General features: G+C 37.8%; 1 protein-coding gene across 1 annotated transcript in view; it reads left to right on the top strand.

Moving 5' to 3' along the window:
- Positions 1-26,478, top strand: part of GRID2 (glutamate ionotropic receptor delta type subunit 2) — a 490,302-nt gene that overhangs the window by 343,899 nt on the left and 119,925 nt on the right. Inside the window, exon 12 of the mRNA XM_088133270.1 lies at positions 11,318-11,513. Coding sequence (XP_087989396.1) covers positions 11,318-11,513 — 196 coding nt within the window. The remainder of the gene's footprint in view (positions 1-11,317; positions 11,514-26,478) is intronic.

Below are 26,478 nucleotides of genomic sequence, written 5' to 3'. Positions count from 1 at the left end.
GGAAGAGCTGTCTCCTATCCCAAGATGAATCCTGTAAGCAATTGAGTCAAATTGGCAAGATATCCTCATTAGAAACCATAGACTGAGGAATAGCTGTCTCCTATCCCATTACCATTAGGTGCACAGCAGCTATGCTTGCAATTATAGAATGCTCCTACATGTTATCTGATGTTGGAAAAACCATTTTCAGGAGATGCAGAAGCTTATTAAGAGAATGAGTGGCAACTTGAAATTAAAGTTGCATAGGTTAGATTTTTACAGCATCTTTCATGGCTGTAAAGCTTTTACACAGTTTCCTTTTTCAGGACACATTTTCCTTTTTGAGGACAGATATACACAATTTATCCAGATTTTTGAGAGGTTGGGGAAAGCTTTGGGCACACACATCAATTCCGGTTGCAGACAAATTATTACAGTGTCCACAGTGCTTATGTACAAATAAACCAAATCCAAAGGAATGTTCTAATCCAGTGTAGTTTTTATTAGGCTATTATTTTCCTCTAGCAGTTCCTTCTTGCCTTTAGCAAACTGGCCATTAAGGTGATCTGGCTTGGTGCTCTTAAAAAGGCAGTTCTCTAACAGAGAGCAAAAGCTGCCCTGGAAGCCTAGAAAGCCTATTGGCCTAGAAATCAGGTCTATTTTCTGGGCAGAATTGATCCACTGGTAGATTGACAGGTCAATTCAGAATGAAACAGAACATAAACTGAAATATATTGTCCTGAATTCTTGCAAAAATCAGCCCCATCTCTCAATTAGTGCAGCAGTAACCTGTGGATCACTCTCAAGTAGACCACTGTCTTTATTGCAACCTCTGCAGATTAAAAAATATTATTGAATTAAAATGCCTTGTAATTCGGTCTACATGGTGCTGCCCTTGAGGACCACTCTTCAAAAACTTCAAAAACTGGTCTAGAAGGCAGCTTCTTACCTGCTCACTGCCATGTTGCACTCTGGCTTCAGGAGTTCTGCTGGCTGCCAGGATGTTCCCAAGTGAAATTCAAGGTGCTGGTTGCTACCTTTAAAACTCCGTATAACTTACAGCCTGTCCTAAATAGTCTCTGCCCGTCCAACCTGGGCAGCTGGAAAATACTTATTAAGGGTCCCCACCTACCAGGAGGTGTAGCAAGAGAGGGCTGGATGGTGAGCATTCTCAGTGGCAGCTCCACTTCTATGGAACAACTCAGCGACTGAGACAAGAATGGCCCCCACCCTCATGGCCTTTCCAAAGCTGGTAACAACTTGACTTTTCTGGAAGGCCTTTGGAGACAGATCCTAGAGTCACAGCTGCATATATCTATACCTATTTATGCCTATTGGTATATTTCTTCTAATTTGATATTAATGGTTACTAGTTTGGTATTGACATTTCTAAAGGTAATTTTATTTTATTGCTGTTTCAGTATCAGTAAACTGCTTAGAGTCTGAGGACTGAGGCAGTAGAAAAATTGCACCCATAAATAAATAAGAAAAAGCTAAATGAAAATATTGAGCACCCAGTAGGATTTAAGCCCCATGCTCTCCTCCCACCCCCTCCCCAATTAAGGGAAAAGATATTATATTAAATATGCATTAACCTTGGTGAGCCAAACTAAGCTTACATGTTTAGAAGCCGTGCAGCTGACTTCCTGGTTACAAATGATAGGATTGGCTGTTCAGTGACTATAATGCCATGTCCTGCCTGTGAGTTTCAAAAGGCAGGGGACAGGGTGTTATTGGACACCGCCCAGCCCAACAAGTAAGTTTTTATGTTTATGGTGAGCACTGCAGGTATATAACACCAGAAGGTATACAGTATAACACCAGAAGGGCAGGGAATGAGTCACTCACCTATTGCTGGATTAGAATAAAATCCTGAATTTCTATATTCTATAACCCGAGTGATTTTATGGCTATGGAAGACAGTGGCAAAACAGCTCTCCCCAGTCTGACTTCCTCCAGAAATGTTGGGCTACAACCCCTATTATCTCCCAGCAAGATGGGATTTGTAGTGGAACACATCTGGGAGATTGGAGATGCTGTTTCCTACCTTTTGGTTCATGTTCTGCAGTCTCTTATGTGTGCATTTTATCATTTTTCGTTGGCTTTGCAAAAGACTCTAAACATCCCAGCCCTTTTATCTGCCCTTAAGTGTCATCACTGAGATTTGTGCACTTGCATAAAGCTAATTTGTGCCAGCAAGTTCTTAATGGGTCCTAGCTGTTAGATTGCAGGAGTCCTTCAGAAAGTCTAATGAATGTCATTAAAAAAAATAAAGGCATGCTTAAGTGGTCCATAAGGATGGGTAAATAGAGGAAAATATGTCAGGTCTGCAGACTTTCAGAGACTGTCTGAAAATTGATTTGAAGCTGATGGCATTTGAAAACTCCATCTATAAAGGCTCTAATGTGCATATGCTGATGGGGAAAAAAGGAACAGGAGGGGTTGGCAAAGAATGTGGTGAGATTGAGATGAAAAAGCTAGAGGACTACTAAATGAACAAAAGGTTCAGAACGTCCCTATTTATAAAAATGGAATCTTTCTATGAAAATAGATACAGCACAGCACGATCCCTTTCTGTTATTTGGGTATATACATAATATAGAACTCATGAAAAGATAGATTAAAACAAAAACTCACCTGTTTTATGCACTGTTTGAGGCTGAAATATCAAAGTCCCTTCGGGTAACATCCTGGTTTCTGTTCATGTGAGAGGTGGGGAATTAGGATGGCAGGACCCACTCAGTTTAAAGTTTAAATAAAATACTTTTGCACAATATATTTTTGATTGATGGGTATACTCCGGAATATAGGAATTTTATTTTTATTTTAATATGAACTTCAATTCATACATGCATACATACACAGCACACTATTCCATTTCTGTTTTATCCAAGGAGTAAGAAATGATAAGTCAAATAAATTAAAGGAAAGAGGTAAGAAAAGAAAATCTAGCAAAAACTAGTTTATCTCTCTCACACACACCTCCAGATTTGGTATACTTTTTATACCTTTCTCTACTTGCCAATCATCCACCTTTCCATCATGTCCATGCATTGTTTCATACACTACATTCTGTTCTTTAAACTTCTACCTCTCTCTTTTTGAGAACTTCATCAACCCCGTCCAACCATGACTTTCTAGGTCTTGCCCTTCTTGTCCAGCCATTCATCTTTCATATGTTGGTTTTAAAATCTTATCCTCCTTCATTACATCTATATGATCAAATCACCTCAATGTATGTCACTCATTTTTGTATTCAGTCCACTTTTATTCAGTGCCCATTCATTTTGACTTTTACGTTTTTCCTAACATATCCAACTTTCTGTTCATATAAATAATTGGATGGAAGCATGCCCTTATAAACAGCAATCTTAGATTATTTTCAGCAGACCACATACCACCCATAAACCTTTCTATTAGCATTTTTATATTTTAATATTTCTCTATCAATTTCCCCATATTTGATCAACATTCTACCAAGGTTCATAAATTCGTCTGCTTACTATTTTTTGCACCATTTATGTATAACTTGGAATCATTTACTCCATTTTTCCCTATCAAACACAACTACTTTGATTTTGGATTCAGTGATTTTCAGATCCATACTCTATTGCATCATGCAGTTTATCTAACATTCATTGCAAATCATTCAGGTGCTCAGCCAACAATACAACACCAATAGCACACAGAAATATGCACACATTCACATCTCCAACCAATACCCACCTACTGTCACTGAAAGCATTTCTTTATCTATCAGTACATTAAACAGTTTTGTCTTACTCCATGCTCAATCCTGATCTATTTGCATTCCAATTATTCTCATATATGCATTCATTGATTGATTGATTGATTGATTGATTGATTGATTGATTGATTATGTCATCAGTTTAGTGTAAACTCATAGTGACTACATAGATAAACCTTTTCCAGGATAACCTGTCCCCATCCTGTCCCATCATGTCTCCAAAGATGCACCTATCATCATTGTAATTGAGTTAGTCCAACTGGCAGGTGGTCATACTCTTTTCTTTTTTCCTTCCACCTTTCCCACCATCATGTACTTCTCAAAGGAGTCAGGTCTTCATGTTATGACATATCACAAAGTATGATAATTTGAGCCAGGTCACTTAGGCTGCAAGTGGGAACTGTGAATTGATTTGCTCTATGCTCCATTTGTTTGTTTTCTTAGCTATTTAGGGAATTTTCAGGAATCTTCTCCAACAGCAAAGTTCCAGAGCATCAATATTCTTTCTATCTTGCTTCTTCAAAGTCCAATTTTTGCTTCTGTACAGTATCACAGGGTAAAGTATTGCCTGCATGATTGTAATCTTTGTAGGAATAGACACATCACAGCATCAGAATATCTTTTCCAAGGCCTTCATTTCTATCTTACAAAGTGCTATTCTGCCATGTATTTCTTGACTGATGGTTCATTTACTGTTCATAGTCAACTCTAAAAGGCAGAAGTGCTTTCATTGTCAGTGCTAAGACTCATTACATGTATCTCTTGTTGTTAGTTTAGTCTTCTTTGTTTTCTTTTTTAAATTTATGTTTACTAAGAATTTTACATAAAGTAAAACACAAATCTAAAGAGGGAGGGAGGGAGGGAGGGAGGGAAGGAAGGAAGGAAGGAAGGAAGGAAGGAAGGAAGGAAGGAAGGAAGGAAGGAAGGAAGGAAGGAAGGAAGGAAGGAAGATAGGTTATGAAATATAATGACTTCCAACCTTCTTCTCAGAGTCTGCACACTCAATCCCTAAAGCTAAAAGTAAAAACAATTGAAGGTTCTGGTTTGTGTAGATCCTGACACTTCTCTTCAACAGATAATTACAATCTTATAATTCCTCCTCCCTCTTAGATATTATACAAGTTACTTCAGCTCCTCATTTAATCCCATCTTTTTAAATCTTCAAATCCATAAATCAACATTTTTTTCTTCATTCAGCAAAATGTCCATATAAGGTTTCCAGTCTTTCAAAAAAGTTTTTGTTCTTTTTTCTCTGACCAAACAGGTCAGCTTTGCAATTTCTGAAAATTCTGATATTTTCACAATCCATTCCTTCATTGTGGGATTGTTTATCCATCATGCATACAATAGTCTTGCTGCAGTTACCATATACAAAATTAATCTACCATGAGTCTTTTCTAGTTCATTGTCCATAAGTCCCATAGTCTTCTTTATTTTCAATTGTAATCTCATGTGTTCATTGGGCTCCTTGATTTTCATTAATAATAGAGCTTTCAGATCATTTGCATTTTCAGCTATCAGAATAGTGTCACCAGCATAATTCAGTTTACTGATATTTCTTCCTCAATTTTAGAAGCACACTCATTTTCTTCCAGTCCAGACTGCCTCAGCATCTCACTGTTTTGCCAGCCTGGAGCCAACTGGTGCCATCATGTTCCATCTGGACTGTGACTTCTTGTCCTGTACATATATTTTGGGTGAGGACAATGAGATGTTTGGGGATTCTTATTTTTATTTATTTATATTAAGATTTTTTGCATAGAATAAAAGACAAATTGAAAAAGAAAAGAAAGAAAGAAAGAAAGAAAGAAAGAAAGAAAGAAAGAAAGAAAGAAAGAAAGAACAAGAAATGAAAAAGAAACTAAAGTTAAGAAATATATAAGTGACTTCCAACCTTCTTTTCAACAGATAGTTACAATCTTATTGTCCTTCCTCCGTCTTAGACATTATACAAGTCCCTTCAGCCTTTCATTTAATCCATGTCTTTCTTAATCTTCAGATCCATAGATCATGATGTCATTTCTTTCTTCTTTCAGCAAAAAAATCCATATACATTTACAGTCTTTCAAAAAAGTTTTTTGTTGTTTTTTCTCTGACCAAACAGTTCAGTTTTGTCATTTCTGTGAATTCTAACATTTTCACAATCCATTCCTCCAGTGTGGGGAGGGGATCCTTATTTTCTTAATGACATTCCACAACTTGGCATGATTTACACAGTCAAAGGCCTTTCAACTTCTTTTTCATATTCTTTGGCTTTCTCAATTATCCAGTGTGAATCAGCAATAATGGCTCATTTCTCAGCCTTTTCTAAAACCAGATTAACCATCTGGCATTTTACTTTCCATGTAAAGTTCTAATCTACTGTATATTGGATGATCCTAAACATGACTTTCTTCTCTGTGAAATTAAGGATCTTTGTGATAGTTTGCACATACTGTTAAATCCTCTCTTGTTGATATTGGCATGAAGACTGGCCCCTTCCACCTGCTGGCCACACTGTAATTTTCCATGTCTGCCAGTACAGTCTGATTAGAATCTTTACCGATTGTTCTTGGTGCTTGACATAGTTCTGTAGATGTTCAATCAATTTCTGTAGCCTTCCAATTTGGTAATGCCAATTTGAAGTTGGAACCTTTTCTGAGTCCACAGGTCTTTTGGGTGGCTTTCTTGTTTTTCTATGTCTGATTCTATCTTAGATATCTTTATGGATATCATAATACTGCTTCTTGCCTCTTCTAACAACTCTCTGTAATTGTTTGTTAAGTTTCTTCCTGAGACCTTTGTCCTTCTTGGCTTCTCTACTCATAGCAATTCCTACCATCTGTTCTGACATCCAGTTTGCTTTCTTCTGTTTCTTGGTTTTTCGCAGTCTCTTTTCACATTCATTCTTTGGGTTCATTCTACAGTTCCCTGGTTCCCTAACAATAAGGATCAGGACTTCAAAGTGATTCCTGATGTTCTCCTTGAAAATTGAGTAAATATATGCTCAAGAGTATATTGTGGAAACCAGTTGGCTTTGTTCCTCAGCTTTAACTTGACTTGGAACTTGCACATTAGAAGCATATGATCTGTTCCACATTCAGCCCATGGGAACATATTTGCTGTTACAACTGAACTCTTCCACCTCCTTCTACCAATAATATAGTCAATTAGATGTCTTTCTGCTCTAGCTAGTAATGTCCATGTATATTAGCATCATTTTGGTTGTTGGAAAATTGTGTTAGCAATGAAGAAATTGGCAGCAACCTTGTCAACCTTCTCTTTTTTCTGCATCAGTAGTTGGAACATAAACATGGATAATCATCATATTAAAGGGTGGTCCACAAAATGGTGGACAACAATGTTATTTGGTCACTGACTGGATCATGCCCCAGTGTTGTCTTTGTTAGATCTTTCCTATGAAAACAATGTCATTCCTTCTTTTTCATACCCTGAGTAATGAACAGTGTGATCTTCTGACTAAAAGTTTCCAATTCTAATACATTTAAATTGGTTGATGCCTAAGACATCAGTGTGTAGTCAATTCATTTCATCTTTCACTGTGCTGAACTGTCCCATGTTCATACTTTTTATGTTCTGTGTTCCCACTGTAATTCTGTCTCTGCAGCTTTAGATTTTCTTTTCCTGGTGACAACAACAACAGCTGGGCATCCAAAACGCTTTAATCTAGCCACAGCATAAACACCCTTAGTACTACAAAAGATCTTCAGCATATCTTTAATAGCATGTTGAGTGCCATCTCATCTGAGGGGCTCTTCATCCTACACTGTATTGACAATTATTTTTTCTTGTCTATTTGTGTTGGTTTCTTGGAAATACACAGATGTGGTTTACCATTGCCATATCCTACACAGGATGAAATTATTCTTTGTTGTTGTCACTAAAGTGACAGTACACCTCCAGCATCTTCCTATACTGCTGCTAACCAACATAGGCTTCCTGCTTGCTTTAGCTGTGCAGCTGGGATGACCTTCATGCCTTGAGCTACCTTCAATGGGAGCATATGCTTTTGGTATATACCCCCAGCATTCTTCACTCATCCCTCCCAGGAATGCACCACCACCACCATGATGAGGCAGCATGGCAGGACTTGGGGGGCATGCATACTTTACTTCCGTAACATAACTTGGCATATTCAACAAACAACCTTCATATTCATACTTGCACAAGACATGAAACCTATTGACTTTTTCTAAATCAGTGAACTTATCAATTTTCTTTTTTGCATTCATTCATTTCTGAGTGACATGCTCAAAAGCAAAAGTCTGCACACCTTCTGTCCAGAATAAAACTACATTGCTTTTCCCAAATTTTGCTCATTGTCCCTTGTTAATCAGACTTCTGACAAATACCTTCCCAGATACATTTAAAAAGCAAATGCCCTTGCAGTTTTTTGCATTCAATATATTTCCCTTTGTCCAGATGAACAGTAGTGACATTCTTCTAATTATCAAGTACAAATGTAGTCTTCACACATATTTCAACAAGTTGCACAACCTCTCCATAAGCAAACCAGATCCATATTTTAACTTTCCCCAAGTTACACCATCTGCAACTGCAGCTTTACCATTTTTCAACATTTTCACAGTCCTATGACTTCCTTTTCATAATTTTTCTGGCACACTAACATTGACAACATTCACTTTAATGAAGCTCTATCATTAACTCTCCTTCCAACATTTTCTCATTTCCACCCTATTCCAAATTATTTCATCATTTTTATTTTTAATTCTATTTATTCTGCTAGATGCTGCTCTTCACCCAATTGAAGAACATTGCTTTTTATTTCTCCTAAAACACTCTGTGTTTTCTCTCCCTGTTTTAATCATAACAGTCCCTTGGTTTTTTGTCTACATTCTTTGCAACTATTTCTCCTTATACACTTTACACAGTATATATCTCTCATCCTCATGTTTTATAGCAATCATTCTTTCATACGCATCTTTTTTAAAGCACAGCCTATTTCACATAGATATTGTCTATGCTCCAGTGCCCATCGTGGCTTTAATCAATCAAGGCTTTCATATACCACTTTTTTGTAATACAGAGCAGGTTACTGGCCATAATCATACCCATGCCATATGCAGCATTCTCTGCTAATGGTGAGGACAGTATCACTCAGTTTTGACAAGTTTGGCCAGTATGCCAAATTTATGCCAAAACAAGCATAAATAAAGTCCAAAGTACTTGCTTGCACTATTCCTTGTAAGACGGGCTCTGTTACCTGGAGACTGCCTGGCAGACCAACATACTGTTGCCTGCCTCCCACAGCTTGGAGGGATATACAATGCATGGACACACAATTCAATTAATTAATAACAGTTAATATAATTATTTCCGGGATAGCAAATAATTTTCCAATTCTGTCCCTTTAAAAATCACAGTTTGGTGGCTATTTTTGGAGAGAGCTCTGAGGGCTAGATTAAAGATTTTGAGAAACTGTAGGTTGAATCCATGTTTGAGATAAAGATTTTGAGAAGCTGTAGGTTGAATCCATTTACAACTATATGTGCTTAAACCTTGTACCCATGCATCTATGGAGCTTTACCTAAACAAGTGTGGTTCCACTTTTCATTTGAATATGCAGAAGCTAGGGATGGAAGGCAACCAATGTGATTCAGATAACCCCCACTACTCTTTCAATTAACACTTAATAACAATATTAATTTTATCAAAAAGGACTGTGGATATTTGTCAAGTGTTCTTTTATTTCTAAGCTTTCTTTGTTTTGCTTCCCAGATATGCCAATTCCACCTCTAATTGGTATTCAAAGAGTTATTATAAAAGCCATAATTAGTATTCTTTGATTACAACACACTGACAAATGGTAGCCTTTTGTAACTATCTTCCTTTTCTTTGTCACCTTAATTTCAAAACCATTCATTGTGATAATTGCAGGTAACATGTAAGAGCTGGGTTGGATAAAATAGCTAATACAGAGTTCCCTTGTTACAAAGACATAATTCCTGACAAGAAAGACAAACCATTATAATTTACCATTGTTCTCACTACCAACATATGAGAAGACACTTATTTCAGTCTTGTTTTCTTTCCGTGGCCCCTTCTATAGTGGGAACTAGTGATGATGATGTTAACACCAACTTTACTGTTAGATTTTCTCTGGTCCCCATTGCATAGGACATCAGATGCTTCATGGACAGATTCACGGTGAGAAATGATCATCTCAGATACAAACAAATCATGGATTGTTTAAGTTCAGCATAGCATAATCACCTTGCAGTGGCACTTAATGTACTAATCCTTCAGCAATGCAATTTATCTGTTCCCCACCAGTAGTATGAGCAGACGATTGATTACATTCACTTTAGTAAAGAACCAAGCAGTACATGTAAATTATTCAGTTCTTGATCGTGAACTGATTATTGTCTTGTTTGATCACTCAGAGATCCAAGTCCACATCTATTTCACACAAGAAAATCATGTTTTTGTCATTATTCCATTTGTTTTTATTACTGAAGACTGCTTCTTTCATTAGTTATTCACTAATGCTTCTGGTATTTCACTGCATCAAATCGTTGTTGTTGTTGTTGTTGCTGGCAGAAGTAGCAGCAGGAAAGCTGATTTGGAGGACTGCTCCTGCCAACTACAGTTGTATCCAGGGTGTGCTGCCAATTTTTTAATAAGGGGGCTTCCAGTCATAGACAGCGGATGGACGAGGGAGAGGGAAATGCATTATTGGTGTAGATAACCCTGAAATAAATGAATCAGTGGTTTGACCCACAGAAAGCAGAGTCCTATTCCCTATGGATCTGTGGTGTGCTGATCTTTCACATGTTCCTCCAACTAACTCTTCTGATTATAGAGATACTAAAGTTCAGTTTCGCCAGTTATTGATGCTTGGGATGGACTCTTTTAGGATTTTAATATGGGAAATAACCCAGGCTTGCTGTACCTGTGACAGAAGCAAACTGTGAAGAGATGTAATTTATCAGTGCTAGAGGAGTGCCTTTACTTTGATATCCAGGGGTGAAACCAAATAGATGGTAATGGTATGATTCCTATTTATGGTTATTGCTTGACATCTTGAGGACTGTCTGATGGAAAGGTGGCATATAAATTTGACAGATAAATGAAGCCAGTCAACGTTAGTCCTTGCTCTGTTGCTCTGTTGGTTTCTTTTGGATGAAACCAAAAGATGAGATTTTAAATAGTCAATTATCATTTCCCTTTTTTAAGAAGATAGTGTTGAGTCACTTTGGGAATGGCATGTTCTTTAAATCTCAAAAGTGGGAAATTAATGAAATAAATAATATCAAACCTTTCTTGCTATGTTGCTCTTTAAAAGAAGCTGACCTGCCCTGATTTTTGCAGATCACTCTTTTTTAAAAAAAAGAAAAGAAAAGAAAAATCCAATTTCTTTTCTTTCCTTTACCCTCTAGCTCTGTACTTTCCCCTGTTCCTTAAAATATAAAGGCAGTTTTCCTAGCCTTGCTTTGACTTTTACGAATCATATAAAAACAAAATAAAAATGCTTAAGAGCTCTTGTTATACGTGTTGTCCTTTGCTTGCCAAAAGCCTGGAAATGTGGAATCAAATATCTTGTGTTTTTTGTCTTCTCCAATATTTAAGGTCTCTTCAAGATCTCTCCAGGCAGACAGATATTCCTTATGGCACCGTTTTGGATTCTGCAGTCTATGAACATGTACGGGTGAAAGGGATGAATCCCTTTGAGAAGAACAACATGTATTCCAAGTTGTGGCAAATGATTAACCGAAGTAATGGGTCTGAGAATAATGTGCAAGAATCCCAAATAGGCATTCATAAGGTAAAGTCAATAGGCCAACCTTTTTCTTGACCATTAGAAAAATTCTTGGGAATAGATGGATTGTTTTGCAAACAGTGTTTTGCTACGGAGTTGTTAGGACATGAAAAATAATCACCTTAGAGTGATTTTGGCATGTGGTTCACTATACTGGGTCCTAAAATTGGAATGATTTGTACATTTGGTTATATGCTTTTTCAAAAGAAAAGTCAATGATCTTTTATTTTCCCTTGAAAAGGTCAAGCCAGTTGTTCACCAAGGTTTTTTTTTTTCTTTTTCTTTTTACTCTATGTGTAATTAGCTCTGCAAGTAGAGAGGGAACAGCTATTCACAGGTAAGAACCTTGCTTTTTGCTTAGAGCAGTGTTTCTCATCCTCAGCAACTTGAAGACTTTAACATGGCTGGCTGGGGAATTCTGGGATTTGAAGTTGACACATCTTAAACTTGCTGAGGTTGAGAAACCCTGGCTTAGGGTGACAGATTTTACTTATTCATTAAGAGAAACAAGATGATCAGGTTACCACTTGTAATTTGCATTGCAGCTTTAGGGCTACCAATTAGACTAGAAATATAGAAGTCCCATCTATGAACTTTTTCACAAGTTCTGCCACCAAATTACTTTTCCTCCAGAGATCAAGACCTCAGGCATGCAAGCAGCAAGTAAGGAGAGAGGTCATGAATGCTCATTGGGCTTCAGAGTTTTACAGCTACTGAGTTGCAGTTTGGCAAATCTAAGGAACTTCTTGAATAAGAATGGTTCACCAGTGAGCCAACTTGCCTAAAGAGATGAGAAACCCTTTTCCTTTCAGTTTTTCCAAAAAGAGGAAGAGGAGGAGGAGAAGGAGTTATTTGGTAAAGAACACTCAGTTTTCTGATAAGAGACAAGTTGATCTGCTTTATGTTTTTAAAAGGTTCGCTTGCTTCAGAGAATCTGAGTCTGGTTCTCCACAGGTTCATGCTTGTTAAATAACTAATTTTATAGATATGTCTGCTGGGAAAAACTGGGTCCAACTAATTGCTTATCATCATTATTCACTGTTACTCCTTTTTTGCCATCCAGTGATACCAAATGTCCTTTATCCCATTTATGTTAGTCTATAGATATATGGCACCCCACTTTACAGCTTATTCTTCCCCTTTCCCTCCTGCAGTTATCTGCTGTGAAAAACATATCTTTTCCCCAGTGAATAGGCAGAATCACAATGTGCTTAAATAATAGCTCAGTACATTTAACTTGGTATACAAAATATTTAACTGGTACGAAAACTGTGAATTACTGTCAAGTGAAATAAAGCTTTTGGATTTCACAATAAAAGAAGTTCAATTTTGCAAGCCAGGATGTTAATATTCAGGCTCCAACTCAGCAGTAGCTGAATCGCAGATAGATTGGTTCTTCAACTCTTTTTTCTCTTTTTGTTCCCCTAATTCTTACTGGGAGAAAGAATGACTTTCTTTATTTTGCTGACAAATAACCTTTTGATTATGATAGTTAAATTCCTTGCACTGACAAGAATTACTAGGGCTGATGATGCCACAATGCTTTTCTACCTGAGTCACACACTAAAGTGAAATAGATCAGAGGGAATCTTTCCTTTTATGTACAATCAAGGTTGACTCCTAGTGACTATATTGGTGCAGTTTTCTTAGCAGTATTATAGAAGAGATTGTGAATGCCTTCTTCTAAGTTGATTTTCAACCTCCCAGTCTAGCCTACAGCCCTGGAATTTCCAGGTGGTCCCCCATCCAAGAATTATCTGGAATTGTCCCTACTTAGCTTCTAACACCACCAGGAAATCCCAAGGTTGTAGACCAGACTGGGAAGTAAAAATCAAAACCTTCCCAGTAGATAGCAACAGCAAGATTGATTGATTGATTGATTGATTGATTGATTGATTGATTGATCATATTTATATTGCCGCCCATCTCACACAAAGTGACTCTGGGTGGCATACAACAATTAAAAAGAATAAATATATAAAAACAATTACAAATAAAAAAACTATAAGTTACTTCTCTACTTTTGCCAAGATAATGGATCATGCAGTCTCCATGAATCAAGTTTGAGGAATGTGCAAATCTTGGAATTTTATGTATAGTATGGGATCATGATATCTATGAGATCTATAAGCTCATGTAATATATCGTATAACTGGAAAATTATGTCCTAGCTTTCAATCTAATACTATCTAAATGGATTATGTGTCAGAAGAGTGGGTCTAACTAGCATACTTGCTAAACTTACATAGAAGCTGCCAATTAACTATGTAGCTGTAGACAATTATAAACAATAATTGTTAGGATGCTGTTTACAGCCATGATCCACATCTTTTTCTCTGAAGCTGAGAGACTGACTCCTCATACTACTGAGTCTACTTGTAGGAGGAGAAATCTACAGAGTCTCAGAAGTCTGGACTTGGAAGTTGTGGGACATATGAGGGCCAATCCAGAGCCCTTGCTCCTGCCTCTACTGCTGTCTTCCTTGGCTGTCTGCCAGGTGGTCCCCATGGGGAACCACTGGCTGGCACCCATGCACTTTTAATTGAAGCATCCCTGTGATACAAAGCACTCAAATCCTTTTCAGAATACAAGACTGGAGCAGCCAGCCCAGTTTTCTCCCGATGTTGAGATTTTTTTCACATTCATTGACTACCTTATAACTCTACAGAATAACTTTCCACCTGATTAAAGCAAGTGACTTTGATGCCTAATTTTGAAGGGTTGAGATGGAGAAACAGAGTTTTCCAGGCCAAGGTATCACTTCAAATTGGATCACTGCAAGGGTGTAAGTTGAGATAACACCTTCAGATGGAGCACAGACACTTCATATAGATCAAATATATAAAATAAATGTAGTCGCATTTATAATAATTAACTAATCCAATGCTACTATTGGCTATAATAATGATTGAGTGGTTTGAATGGAAGTCTGACTGAATTGCTCTGTGTACATGAATGACAGTAGAGCCTTCTCATATTTAACATTTCCAGATCTGAGGACTACCTTGCATTTTTAATTTCTCTGAGCACTTACCTATTAGGTCAGCAGTCAAAGTAAGAGAAGAGTGCTTCCTAGAGAGCTGGAAGTAGAAGTCAATTCAGCCACGTTAATCCATATGCCATTTTTAGGTATTTTTTTTTCATTGTAATATTTGTTTATTGGACATCTTCAGAGCTTTAGGGGAATAAAATTTATATTTGCATATCATGGATGAAAAAGGACTTATTTTTTTATTAAACAGATAGAGACTGCAGATAAAATAGATAAAACAGGGTTAGGGTTCATTTCATAATTGTTTACCTCTGTCCACTTTGGGATTTTGAATAAGAAGAAGAATTGAGCAACTTGGACTGGGATAACTGCACTAGATTACTTTGATTTCTCTGTATTTTATCTGTGACCGTACATTATATGAGCCAGATGTATCCATGAAATGTTGATAACAATGGTAGGAACAATCCTAATCTCCTGTAAACTTTCCATCAGCCAATTTTAGCATCTCACTACCTGTCAACACATGAAGGGTGCCTTGGCAAAACTGATGCCTAATAGCAGTGATGTTCAATATCTATCAGCCAGCTAGAAAGAACAGCCAAGTGGGATTTCTTTAAAAAAAAAAAAGTATGAGTATTAACACTGTTTTTGTAAATACTGGAGCCTAGAATATTTTACTAGAAAAATACTTTAAAAATCCATAAAATAATCTTGGTGCGCAGGCTTTATAATCCATATCCTATTTCCCTGGGATTTTATCTCTGCAGACTCAAACACATACAGCATGCATGTACACACAGAATGATATGTTTGCACCTTATTTTACCTATCTGCTTTCAACTATTTGCTGCAATAGGTGCACTGGAAGGGGTACATCCCTGGTATTATTACTATGGTTAAGACTAAGTGCTTTTTTTGTGTGGGGGGGGTCTCTTTTCCAAGAATGACCTGATATGGTAATCACAAAATCGCTTATTGCCTATTGGTTTATTATTTCGGTTTTGAGGCCACCCAACTGCCCAGCAACTCTGGGCAGCTTACAGTTAAACAATTTAAAATAAATGTAAAAGAAAACATGTATATTAAAGAAAAACAATGCAGCTGTCTGGAAGACAGGACCCAAACAACAAAACAGAAGCCCAAAGGGGCTCAACCGCCATCCTAGTCCAAGGCCTGAAAGAACAACCAGGTCTTTAATAATTTGCAGGAAGTCAAAAGGGTGGGAGATGACCTCAGGGATATCATTCTAAAGGGCAGGAGCCATTCATGAGAAGGAATGCTTCCTGGGTCCTGCAATGTCACACTACTTAATCGACATGACCTGGAGTGTGCCCACTGATTGTCTCCTTTCTTTCCTTTTCACATTTGTATCATGCCTATTTTATTGTAAGCCATTACTTTAAACTTGTACCATGCAGAAATGTTCTTCTGAATTATTCCTACCAGTCGTCTTTCAGTCTGATGAAAAAGCATTTGCTTTCAACATTTCTTTCAAAGGAAAAGAGAAATTCTTATGATGGCATAAGTGTGATATTCTTGCCCTAACTTAGGCACAAAGCAGCAGGCAGTGGTCTTTGAACAATCTCTCCAGTAATCTGCAGCCTCCATGGTTTCCCATGCTTCATTTTTATTCCAAAGGAAAACCTCATGGTTTGAGAGCGATAGAAAGTAACAGAAAAGTGCACCACCGTCAGTCATCTCATGCCACAAGAGTTTGATCAAAACCATGACCAAGAAAAATGTCACTGAAATTCTCAGATAGTGTGGATTTAAGATAGACAAACAGAAACTATTTCCCAAGTCGGGGGGGGGGGGGGACATTATAAGAAATTACAAGATAGATTTCAGTACAGCATTATCTTGAATAATTTTTGGGAAGGTGTTCCTTAAAGATTCAACAACAGATACATTTTCTGAAACTATAGTTTCCAGGAATTAAAAGCTCACTGCTGTTTTGCTTTTGGTAGCTGATTTTATTTAAATATGGCCACTTCCTGTTTATGCTCTTGGAAGGTCATAGAATACTTGCCATGGGCAGAGACTGCATTGTACATGTCTCTGCACCATCTAAACCAGGGGGGGTTGCAAAAGCATCCTATAGCGTCATTTTCATTGATGGCAAACAAATCCAGTGATCTTTTTGAGAAGTCAACCTCATCAAAGGAAAAGAAAAAAAGCCATGATGCATGATGTACATATCCATTCATTGCTACCTTCTTTTTCTCTGCAAGAAAATGCCCTGAACCTGGCACAGAGCAAGAAGGAATGAAGCTGCAATGAAAATAGAAGGGTTTTGTGGGTTGGTAAAAGTATATAAATCAACCAGCAGGTAACCAGTAGACTGATAGGGAAAGGAGGAGGAGGAGGAGGAGGAGGAGGATAAAATACATAATAAGCATAATATGCTGTCTTTAAGATGACCCCCTCACAAGATTGCTCAAATGAGGAACATGTGTTTGGTGTAATTTAAAAATCCAAAAACAATTTTTAAAATTAAAGAATAGTAGAATCTAATGAATAAAACTAAAAATACAAGAATGAAATCATTTAGGGTTGCCTTTATGCCATTCCAGTGATATCATCGGTTATGCCAGATCCCCAGTTATGACATCTGTTTGATTCAGCAGCCTGATTCTTATATTTAGAAAAACAATTTCACTGCAAATGATGCAGAGCTTTGTAATATCAGCTGACTGGCTAGCACATGGTTTCTGCAAGAGATGCTAGCTGGTGAACCTGTTGCCATCATCATGGAAGAGGAAGAAGTCATTGTAGCCATCAAGATAAACTGGACAGGGAAGGAGAACCTTGAAGAAGGAAAATTCTGAAGGCCCTCAACCAGAGCTCTCACAAATTTTCCACAAACAAAATGTGCTTTCGTTTATATCAGATGGCTTCATGATAAATCTCTATATAATTTTTATTGAGGATTTTTTTTTACAAAGTTAAAAGCTACAGAAAAGTAAAAAGGTATATGGAAAAGAAGAAAAGGTATCGAAAGAAAAATAGGAGAGAAAGATAGAGGAACTGAACGACAGTATAGAGCAAGAAAAGAGAAAGAAAAAAAATATTTAAAGAAGCGACTTCTGATCTTCTTTGCAGCAGTTACAAACATAATTAATACTATTTCTGCCCTCCCAAATTACATAACATAGTTCCCTTCTTCCCATATACAGCCCTTTTCAATCACCAGTTCATTGTCTCTGTTTTCAGCAAAAAGTCCATAAAGAGTTTCAAGTCTTTTATAAAAGTAGTTATTGCTGCTTCCCTAATCAAACAAGTCAATTTAGCCATTTCTGCAAGTTCTGCCATCTTCACAATCCACTCTTCCATTGTGGGTATTTCTATAGTTTTCCACCTTTGTGCATATAATAGCCTTGCTGCAGTTACCATATGAAAAATCAACCTTCCACGACTCTTTTCTAGTTGGCTATCCATAAGTCCTAGTTTTAAAAAGTTCTGGTTTCAACTAAATGTTAATTTTTAAAGTTCTCTGCATCATTATATGTACTTGTATCCAGTATTTTCTGCTTTTTCATAAGACTAAGATGCAAGTCAGTGGAAGTTCAGTGAGTGACTTTGGACCAGCCAAAGTCTCTTTCAGCCCAACCAGCTAAGGAGGTTGTTGTTATGGGAGAAGATTGGCAGAGGACATGTTTATGTCAACCAACTTTTCCAAAACAATAAGCAAATGTTATTATGACATTCCAAAGCTGCAAAACCTGGGAATAGTATATAAATTTGTATCCTTCCTAACATGGCTGAACTACTGGCAGGTCTCAACCCATGGCCAGTGATGAGGGTCGCTGGGAGTTGTTGTCCAGCAATATTTATTGCATCACAAGTTCCTCCTCCCTATTCTAATAAGTGAGGCCTATTCTCCAAAATGGTGTTGTTTCATGAACAACAAATATATTTGTTATGCATCTACATATTGGAAATCAGTCTTGCAGTACAAGCTATTCTCTAGGGTATGCTTTATTTTGTAAATAACATTAACAAACCCTGCTCTTTCCACCCCATGCAAAGAAGACACATTAACGTACTCTAGGAGGAAGAAAAGGGGTTGTTACTATCACTGCCAATTTTAAAAGTACTATTCTTGTTCCTTATATTGTGATGGTGCTCATTGCCAAGAGGAAAAAAGGACATTTTCTGGGCTACGTCATACACAACAATGTAATGACTATGCAATTATGCGTGATGATGGCTGGAGTGCTGGTAACATTCTCTCTTCCATGACCTTGCTGAAAAAGAGGTATCACTCAGTTAAAGCTTGTTAGGGAAGTGGCAAGATCGCCATGCATTCCAGGAATGCAGCCAAGATTGCAAAGATTAGGTTTTTTGCTGTAGAAATTCAAGTCCAGCTCTTTAAAAATATAAGAGGGTGCTGTGCACACATTCCTATTTAAATCTAGAGGACTGCAGAGTTTCTCTGACTTTTTTTTTTAAATGATGTCTCATTCATAAAAGTCCCTTATTTGGCTAGCAAGCAAATGCCAAATACGACACCAAATGGGATCCAGTTGGGATCGCGTGGCCTGTGCATGTCTGTGTTATGCTATTAAAAGGTGTCGTTTTCTTCTGCATGATGATTCCTTGGAGGGATTTTTTTTTCTTTCTTTCTCTACTTGATTCCTGGTGACGATCCATGCTCAGTTAAACTGGAGTGGGGAGAGGTTCCTACTGGCAGCAGTGGAAACTTCAAGTGTAGGGTAAACTGTTGCTGGTTTGCAGGGGGAGGGGGTGTTTCCATGGATCTATAACAAGCTAAAAAAGGAGCATTGTTTCCCGTGTCTGCTCTGAACTGTCACGAAGGGGAAAAGGACCACAGTGGCAAGTACTGTGTTTATTTTGCTTTGCTTCAACATACTGTGCTGTGCCATGAACCATTGCAGGAGTTTGCATACATTGCTAAGCCTTTAATATGCTACAGTGGCTGAGTTCACACAATATGTTAAGCCAGAAGCAGCATGTTACTTCTTAGCCAAATGTGCAAACCTATCTATATATGTTATATATAGCATAATCCTAAATCACCAACAGGTCACAAATGCTTACGCCTTTTAGTAAAATTAAAAGGTAGTACCAGACTCCTTCCAATTTTTGCTACCATAGGCTAGCCCAGCTCTCCTCCTACCATGTCTACAGAACTGGAGGTTTAGAATTTTGATTTAAAACAGAATTAAGCAGGCTTAATCCTATTCTGGAATGTATTCCTAAACATTTTTACCCCTCTTTTCTATTATTTCAATATTTCTATAATAATAACATAGGAATATATTACTGTTGTCCTAGTAACATGCAACAGAATATGTGCAGCTTGCCCTTTGGGTTTTATGAGAATCAGGGTGCTTTTTGCTTAATAATGCATGGTTTTGCAAATGCTATTGCTTGTCCTTTAACTAACCTAGTTGAGCACGTTGTGTGTAGAAACAAAGCAAGGTATTTTAACCATGGCTTGTTGAATAGAGTCACGGTCCAGACTTGTACCATTCCAAAGTTCGGGACAAAGAATAATATATTTAAGTTACAGGAAAGCAGATTGCAACTGAATGTAAGAAAAAACTTTCCTACCAGTAAGAGCAATTCAGTGTGAAACCAGTTATTCAGAAGTGGTAGGTGCCTTTCACTGGATATGGTCAAGGGATGCTAGACAATCTGTCTTGGATGCTATCATTTGGATTCCTGGACTGAGCGGGGCCTATATAGTTCTTTCCAACTGACAAGCCATAATGGCCTAACTCATACAAGGGTATCTGTGGGTCCACCTTCTCCAGCTGCAAACTGCTCATCTGGTAAGATCAAGTAGAGAGGACTTCTTCCAAGTCTTAACTCCTAGTGAATGTCATCAGCAGGGACTCCAAGGCTGAGCCTTCTCAATATCAGCACCCCCTGCCCCCTCTCTGAAATAGCCTGTCGCCAGATAAGAGTGGGCTCTTCCCTGCTAGTGTTCTGGACAGCACTAAGGTCTGGCTCTTCCTAAGGGCTTTTGTGGAAGAAGTAGATACTTAACTGTTTCCTGAGGATGTGACCCCAAAGAGGTGGTGGAATTATTTCATCAAAAACTTTGTCGGTTGGATGCATTTCTAAACTTGGCCTTACTGTTTTAACCTTTTTATTGAATGTTCCTACCCAACCAGATCCCAACAGTCTCCAAGTAGTGGGACTTTGACAGCATCACTTATTCAACCTCGAGTTCAGAGATACAACTGGTATCATCAGTGTACTGATGATATCTGATCCCATGTTGATGGATGACCTTATCTGGTAGCTTCATGTAGATGTTAAACAAAAGGGGTGAGAGTGTAGAGCTCTACCCAAGCTGTCAACACTGATGGAACCAGCCATAGAGGAAGGAGGAAAACTACTACAACACCCTGCCTCCCACTCCTAATCCCTGCACTTGATACAGAAGGATACCATAATCAGTGGTACTGAAAGATCTTGAGAGATTTAGGAGAACCAGCAGAGTCACATCACTCTCATTCTGGCTTCACCAGAGGTCATGAACAAGTGTAATCAGTGCCACCTCCATATTGTATTCTTTGATACCTAATTGAAAAGGATCCATATAATCTGCTTTCTCCAGGGCTTTCTGAAGCTGTAACTTGATCATCTTCTCAAAAACGTTCCCTCAAAAGGAAACATTCAAGACTGTCCTGAGCTGTTGGATCCAATGACGGTTCCATCAGCCTCCTCAAAGCAGGTGGAGCCATACCCTAACTCAGTGATGCATTTATCACTGCATGGGCCTAACAGCATGTCACCTCCCAGGAAGTCTTGACTGACCAGAAAAGACATGGATCTAATGGATAAATGGCTAGGTTAACAGACCCAAGGATCCTGTCACTTCCTTAGGAGTTACAAGGTTACACACTTCCCAGGTAATAGGACAAGATGATGCCTCAGGCAACTTGCTTCAATTTGCCCAGTCAGAGTTTAACTCTGAGCAGATCTGAGTGACTTTGACCATCAGGTGCCTGAAGATATTCCTGTGACCCCTCTCCCTCCCTAGCAGAGAATAGGTCACCTTAAATAAGGGCACAGGCTGGCTACTTTTGTCTGTTTAATTTCTGCTTAACATTTTGACTGTTGCAATTTATTGTTAGGTTAACCTTACACAGAAAATGATATGAAAATACAGTTCTACTACTGAAGCCAGCCAAATCTGGCTCTAATAATAACAATAATATTTATGTTCTGACTTTCTGTCTATCCAACACTCAGAATGTCTTATACTGGAAGACTGTTAGGCACTCTACGTTAATCTCTTCTGGATTCCTTGGAAGACAAAGAACAAAAATGGTGACAAACAATTTTCTATTACACATATTGTACATTAGTAAATTCATGCTTTCCAGGAAAATTATTTTATCCCGATCCAAAAGATGGAATTTGATCATGATTATTTTACAGATTGGTAGGGGAAAGAAAGGATGTCTAAAGTTTCTAAAAGGTTGGCAAAACCTGGGGTACTTAAAAAAAAATATTGGTCCTTGGTGGATCACAGTGCTTGAGCACCATGGCACATTTTGCATTTCTCCAAACTGATCTCTTGTCTAGCAAGATGGCAGAAGTCTGGGAAGAGTAGCCAAGGTACTTAGCCAGCATATTGTCCCAGCTGTAGTGTTTGTCCAGATGTAAGGGAATCAATCATAGCACTGCATAGCATTAACTATATCTGAAAGAATAGTTCCATCCATTACAAAACAAAACAAAGCCTGAATTTGCTTCCTTTAACACAGTTCTCTTCATACAGTTCCTTGCATGAAGCAATAATGCCATCCTAAAATATAGATTGCTCTAATGGTATTAGCCTAACAATACTGCATTTGATAAATACATCTTAGCACTTTTTCTTTTTGCCTGGAACAACTAAAGCTACTCCCAGGAATCTCTTTGAAATAAATGCTATCAAGATTCTTTGAATCACCAATAAATCTTCATTCATTAATATAGCACCACTATAAGCAATAAAGGAAAACATCTATTATGATGGGACCATGTATAGAGTGTCATTTTTGGCCATATATTTGTGGCTAAATGGGGCCCAACTCCACTTTAAAATGATATGGAACTAACACCTATTGTGCTTACAAATGTAACACAGCATCATTTTATGTGAGATTTAGTGATAGTACATTGTACCTCCAGAATCTTTTTCTAATGGATTAAGAGCTTCTATGATGAGATTAAGCAAAGTTCTAACAGTTCCCTGAGATTCAACTTGTTGCTTTGGTTGAATGGTTCTCTTCTTACCTCTCTGTATCCCTTCCCTTTATCAGTAAGCAGTGGCCTTTTTTTGCTTGACCTTCTGTGAGGTCTTTCTTCCCTCTTTCATGTGATCTCCTTTCTCTTAGTATCAATCTCCCAAGCATCAGTTCTAAGGTGGAAGGATAATGGGGAAGTTCTCTCTGCTTCCACTGTTGATTGACCATATATCAAATGGCACTGATTTATGGGATTACATAACATCATGGTAAGGGGTGTATTTAGACATTTTGAATTGGTAGAAATTTTTAAAAGGTATTGAAGATGAAGTCACAGCAAGTTGGAGCACTTAGCTGATTTTGGGTAATTTTAAAAAAGCTAAGAATGGTTGGATCTGATTAGTACTTGCATGGGAGATGATCAGAAAATCACAAGGATATAGGCTAGAATCGGAATGGGGGGGGGGGATCCAGAAGGCAAAAACAAACTTCTCCCATAATGGTAGCAAGAAAACAACATAGATATGTCTGTATAATCACAAGAAGTGAAACACAGCTCAAGGCAGCCTTTAGTTTTATTGAAAGGGAGGGTCATACGCCCTTAAAAGCAGATGATAATAAAAGCAAAACTAAATGCAATTCTCCTATAATATTAATCTTGGTTTAATTTATCGAACAGTTGTAATGACAGCCCAAGGGCTGTCCTTGGCCTTTAAGTACTTTACTGGAGCTTCACTCCAAAGTGTTAGGAAGGATAAAATTAAATGTGTTTACATTTAAATTTACATGTAATTAGTATAATTAATTTCCCTTCTGTCTCATGAAAAATTACAACTTTTGGAGATATCTGGAGGCTGCCTGAAGCTCTGAGATCACAATTAATACACCTCTGATTTAGATTTCAATCCACGACATCCTCTCTCCTCTTAACATCATCAAGATGCCCTTGTTCCTTTGTTTAGCTGTCTGGAGCTTGGAGCATGAGTATCTTGCAAGCCATATCTTTAGGAAGGAGAAATAAAATTGCTAAATGGAAGGGCCACATATTGAGTTCCTGTAAAATAATGGCCAATCAATTGTTATCTGTATGTGAATGGCTAATGAAGGAAAGGGAAAGAGGGCTCCATTAAGCTATGTAGTTGATCCTTCCTTTGAATTGCATTCTCTATGTAGTTGTAACAAATACATTATTCCATAGTTATATGCTTTAATAAATCAATGGTTGATATATAAGCTGAAAGTGTCTGGAAAAATGTGACTTGGAGTATCTTATCTGGGTTGCAATCACACTTTTTATCTTTCCTGGTCTGTAGAAGAAGGTGTCAAGATTAACATTGCACTTGCTGAATTTGATGCCAAAGCGTTTGTGGCAGGGAATTGTTTATTGCTGCCTCATTTCATACCTTCCTACCATTAAATGGTTGATTGCTGTATGTAGGCTCCTCTGAATCCTCCTAGGATTGCTTTTTAATCAAATAAAAATACAGTGTATTCTATGGAGTATAGCATGGAGTAGAACATAAATAACCAATACCATATCAAAAAGAATACCAAAAAAATATATAATGCATCCATAATAATAATAAAAAAAAATAGATGAGCAATAGTATAATACAATCCTGTACTGCTATCAAGGGACTTCATCCCAAACATAAATTAGAAGGCATGAGTTGTTCACCATCATGTTCCAACAATGAAATATATTTACAATGCATTTTTAGGCATTTGTACAAATGAATAAATACAGTGCAAGATGTAGCAGTTTTCTCATGACAATCTAGAAAGTATTTATGAGATGCCTGAAGCCAGATTGCCACTGGGAAGCTAGCGGTTGCCTGTGTCCATAATTTCCTATTGGCCTGGCACGATGGAAAGGGTTCTGGCAATATATGGGCAGCAGTTCATCTATAGGTGAAGAAGGCAAGGATCATGAGGAGCACTATCCAGCAGTGACATGAGTAGCTGGAACAAAATTATAAATAAGGAGATCTACACAAGCAGTGCATATATCATCCTAATGCATTTGCACCATTAATTGTCTGGAAAAGACAGTGGGCCACATCGCAACTTCTAGAGCAAAATGTTGCTCTAATCTGCTCCTCATTAGGCTATCTGAAAGAAGGCTTTAAAAAAACCCTATTTCTGTATGTTTAGTTTGAACTTCTGCCCAGACCTGTTGTTTCTGACCTTGAGATCTTGGAGATGATAGCAGAAGGTCCAGTGACAGGATGGATGTTCTGTTAGGAGGCATGAGTTCTTCAAATGAAGTCCACCCTCTGCACGCATGGTATGATATTCTTGCAGGGCCTAAGAATAGAATTTTGTTTCTTTCCTAGGAAGATAGTCTTCTCTATTTCATGGCTTAGGCATGGCAGCAGCTGTTTTGACTAGATAAAGTTACACCTTGCCTTTTGAGTTGAAGGCTGGGTCATTACCTGCCAATAAGCACTCCACATTGTGGACATCTCAAGCATCAACAGGATGCAGGCAAAGCTGCGTTCTTTTCTCAAGGCATATCTGCTGACTAGGAAGGTCTACAGGAAAGATTTTTCAGCAGTGTTCCCCAATTTGGCACCTTTCAGGTGTAATCAAACTAACTCAAAGAATCCACAGCTAGCACAAAGGCCAGGCACATCTGCTGGGGGACATCAGATAGGAAAAAGTCTCTCTACAATCTGTAATTTCAAATGGCATGTTGCAGCTCCTCATAGACTTTTGCACAGTGTTCCTCATAATGACCAGTCAAGTCTAGGCAATATAAGAAATAATCCAGACAAACCAAATGCCTCATTAATTAGATACTGGCTTTCCAGCAATTAAATCCAGAAGTAGAGAAGAACGCTTTGTCAAGACATATCCCAAATAAAGAGCTGACATGACACGTGTTCTGCTTGCCAAATCCAGTGAACTTACCAGTTGTCTCAGACTCTTTCAGATTAATGGGACATGTTAGTTATGAGTCCCAGGGACATTGTGCACCAGCTGGAACTTCTTTTCATAAGAAAACCCATGTGAAGACATAGCAGATGTTGCACTTGGGATTTACAAAGCCATGGATGAAAGATATCAGTCTAAAGGAAGTCATAATGTGCAAGTCGGATGACTCAAACAGCTGATATCTGAGCTTCTAGGCTCGGCAGACCAGAAAGTCTTTTAATGTTAGTCCTGCCACAGTTGCAAATATTTCCTCGGTTTCTCATTTTTCCTTCCCAGATCAGCAAAATACTGGAATTGAAGAGGGCACGAAATTGAAAAGGATATCTACTTTTCTCTCATTTTAACAACTTAAAATCAACTGCAATACGTAGGATGATATTTCATTCTCATGTGCACCCAAAAGAGAACTGGGCTGTAAGAATTTTATGTGTGGCCTTTCATCTTGAGGGAGCTGTAAGGCAGAACCAGAGACCTATTGGAACATAAAATATGGCAAAATATATATAAGAACAAATAAAAGTGCTTGTAGAAGAGATATATTGAGTACTCTGTCAAAATGAAGACCATAAATCCCATAATGGATATAAAACATGTCACATGGTGTAATAAACATCTGCTTCAATATACATTTCTTTAGGTTTGATAGATAAAGTATACCAAAATTGGTACAGTGCTAGCGTCATGTAGCTGATGGCACAATACAATACAATTTGAACCAACATATATCACAAGGGGAATGTTTGATAGGAAAAAGCACGTAATTCCTGCAAGCCCTGTTACCCATTGTTATTTTTTTTTCCCTTTGTGTTCAATCAGAAATGGAACA

Source organism: Python bivittatus, unplaced genomic scaffold (genome assembly GCF_059951505.1).
Source record: "Python bivittatus isolate LINGU-HERP-01145 unplaced genomic scaffold, Pbiv_v1 ctg000070_np1212, whole genome shotgun sequence".
NCBI lineage: Eukaryota > Metazoa > Chordata > Lepidosauria > Squamata > Pythonidae > Python > Python bivittatus.
This window is presented reverse-complemented; position numbering and strand designations above follow the sequence as displayed.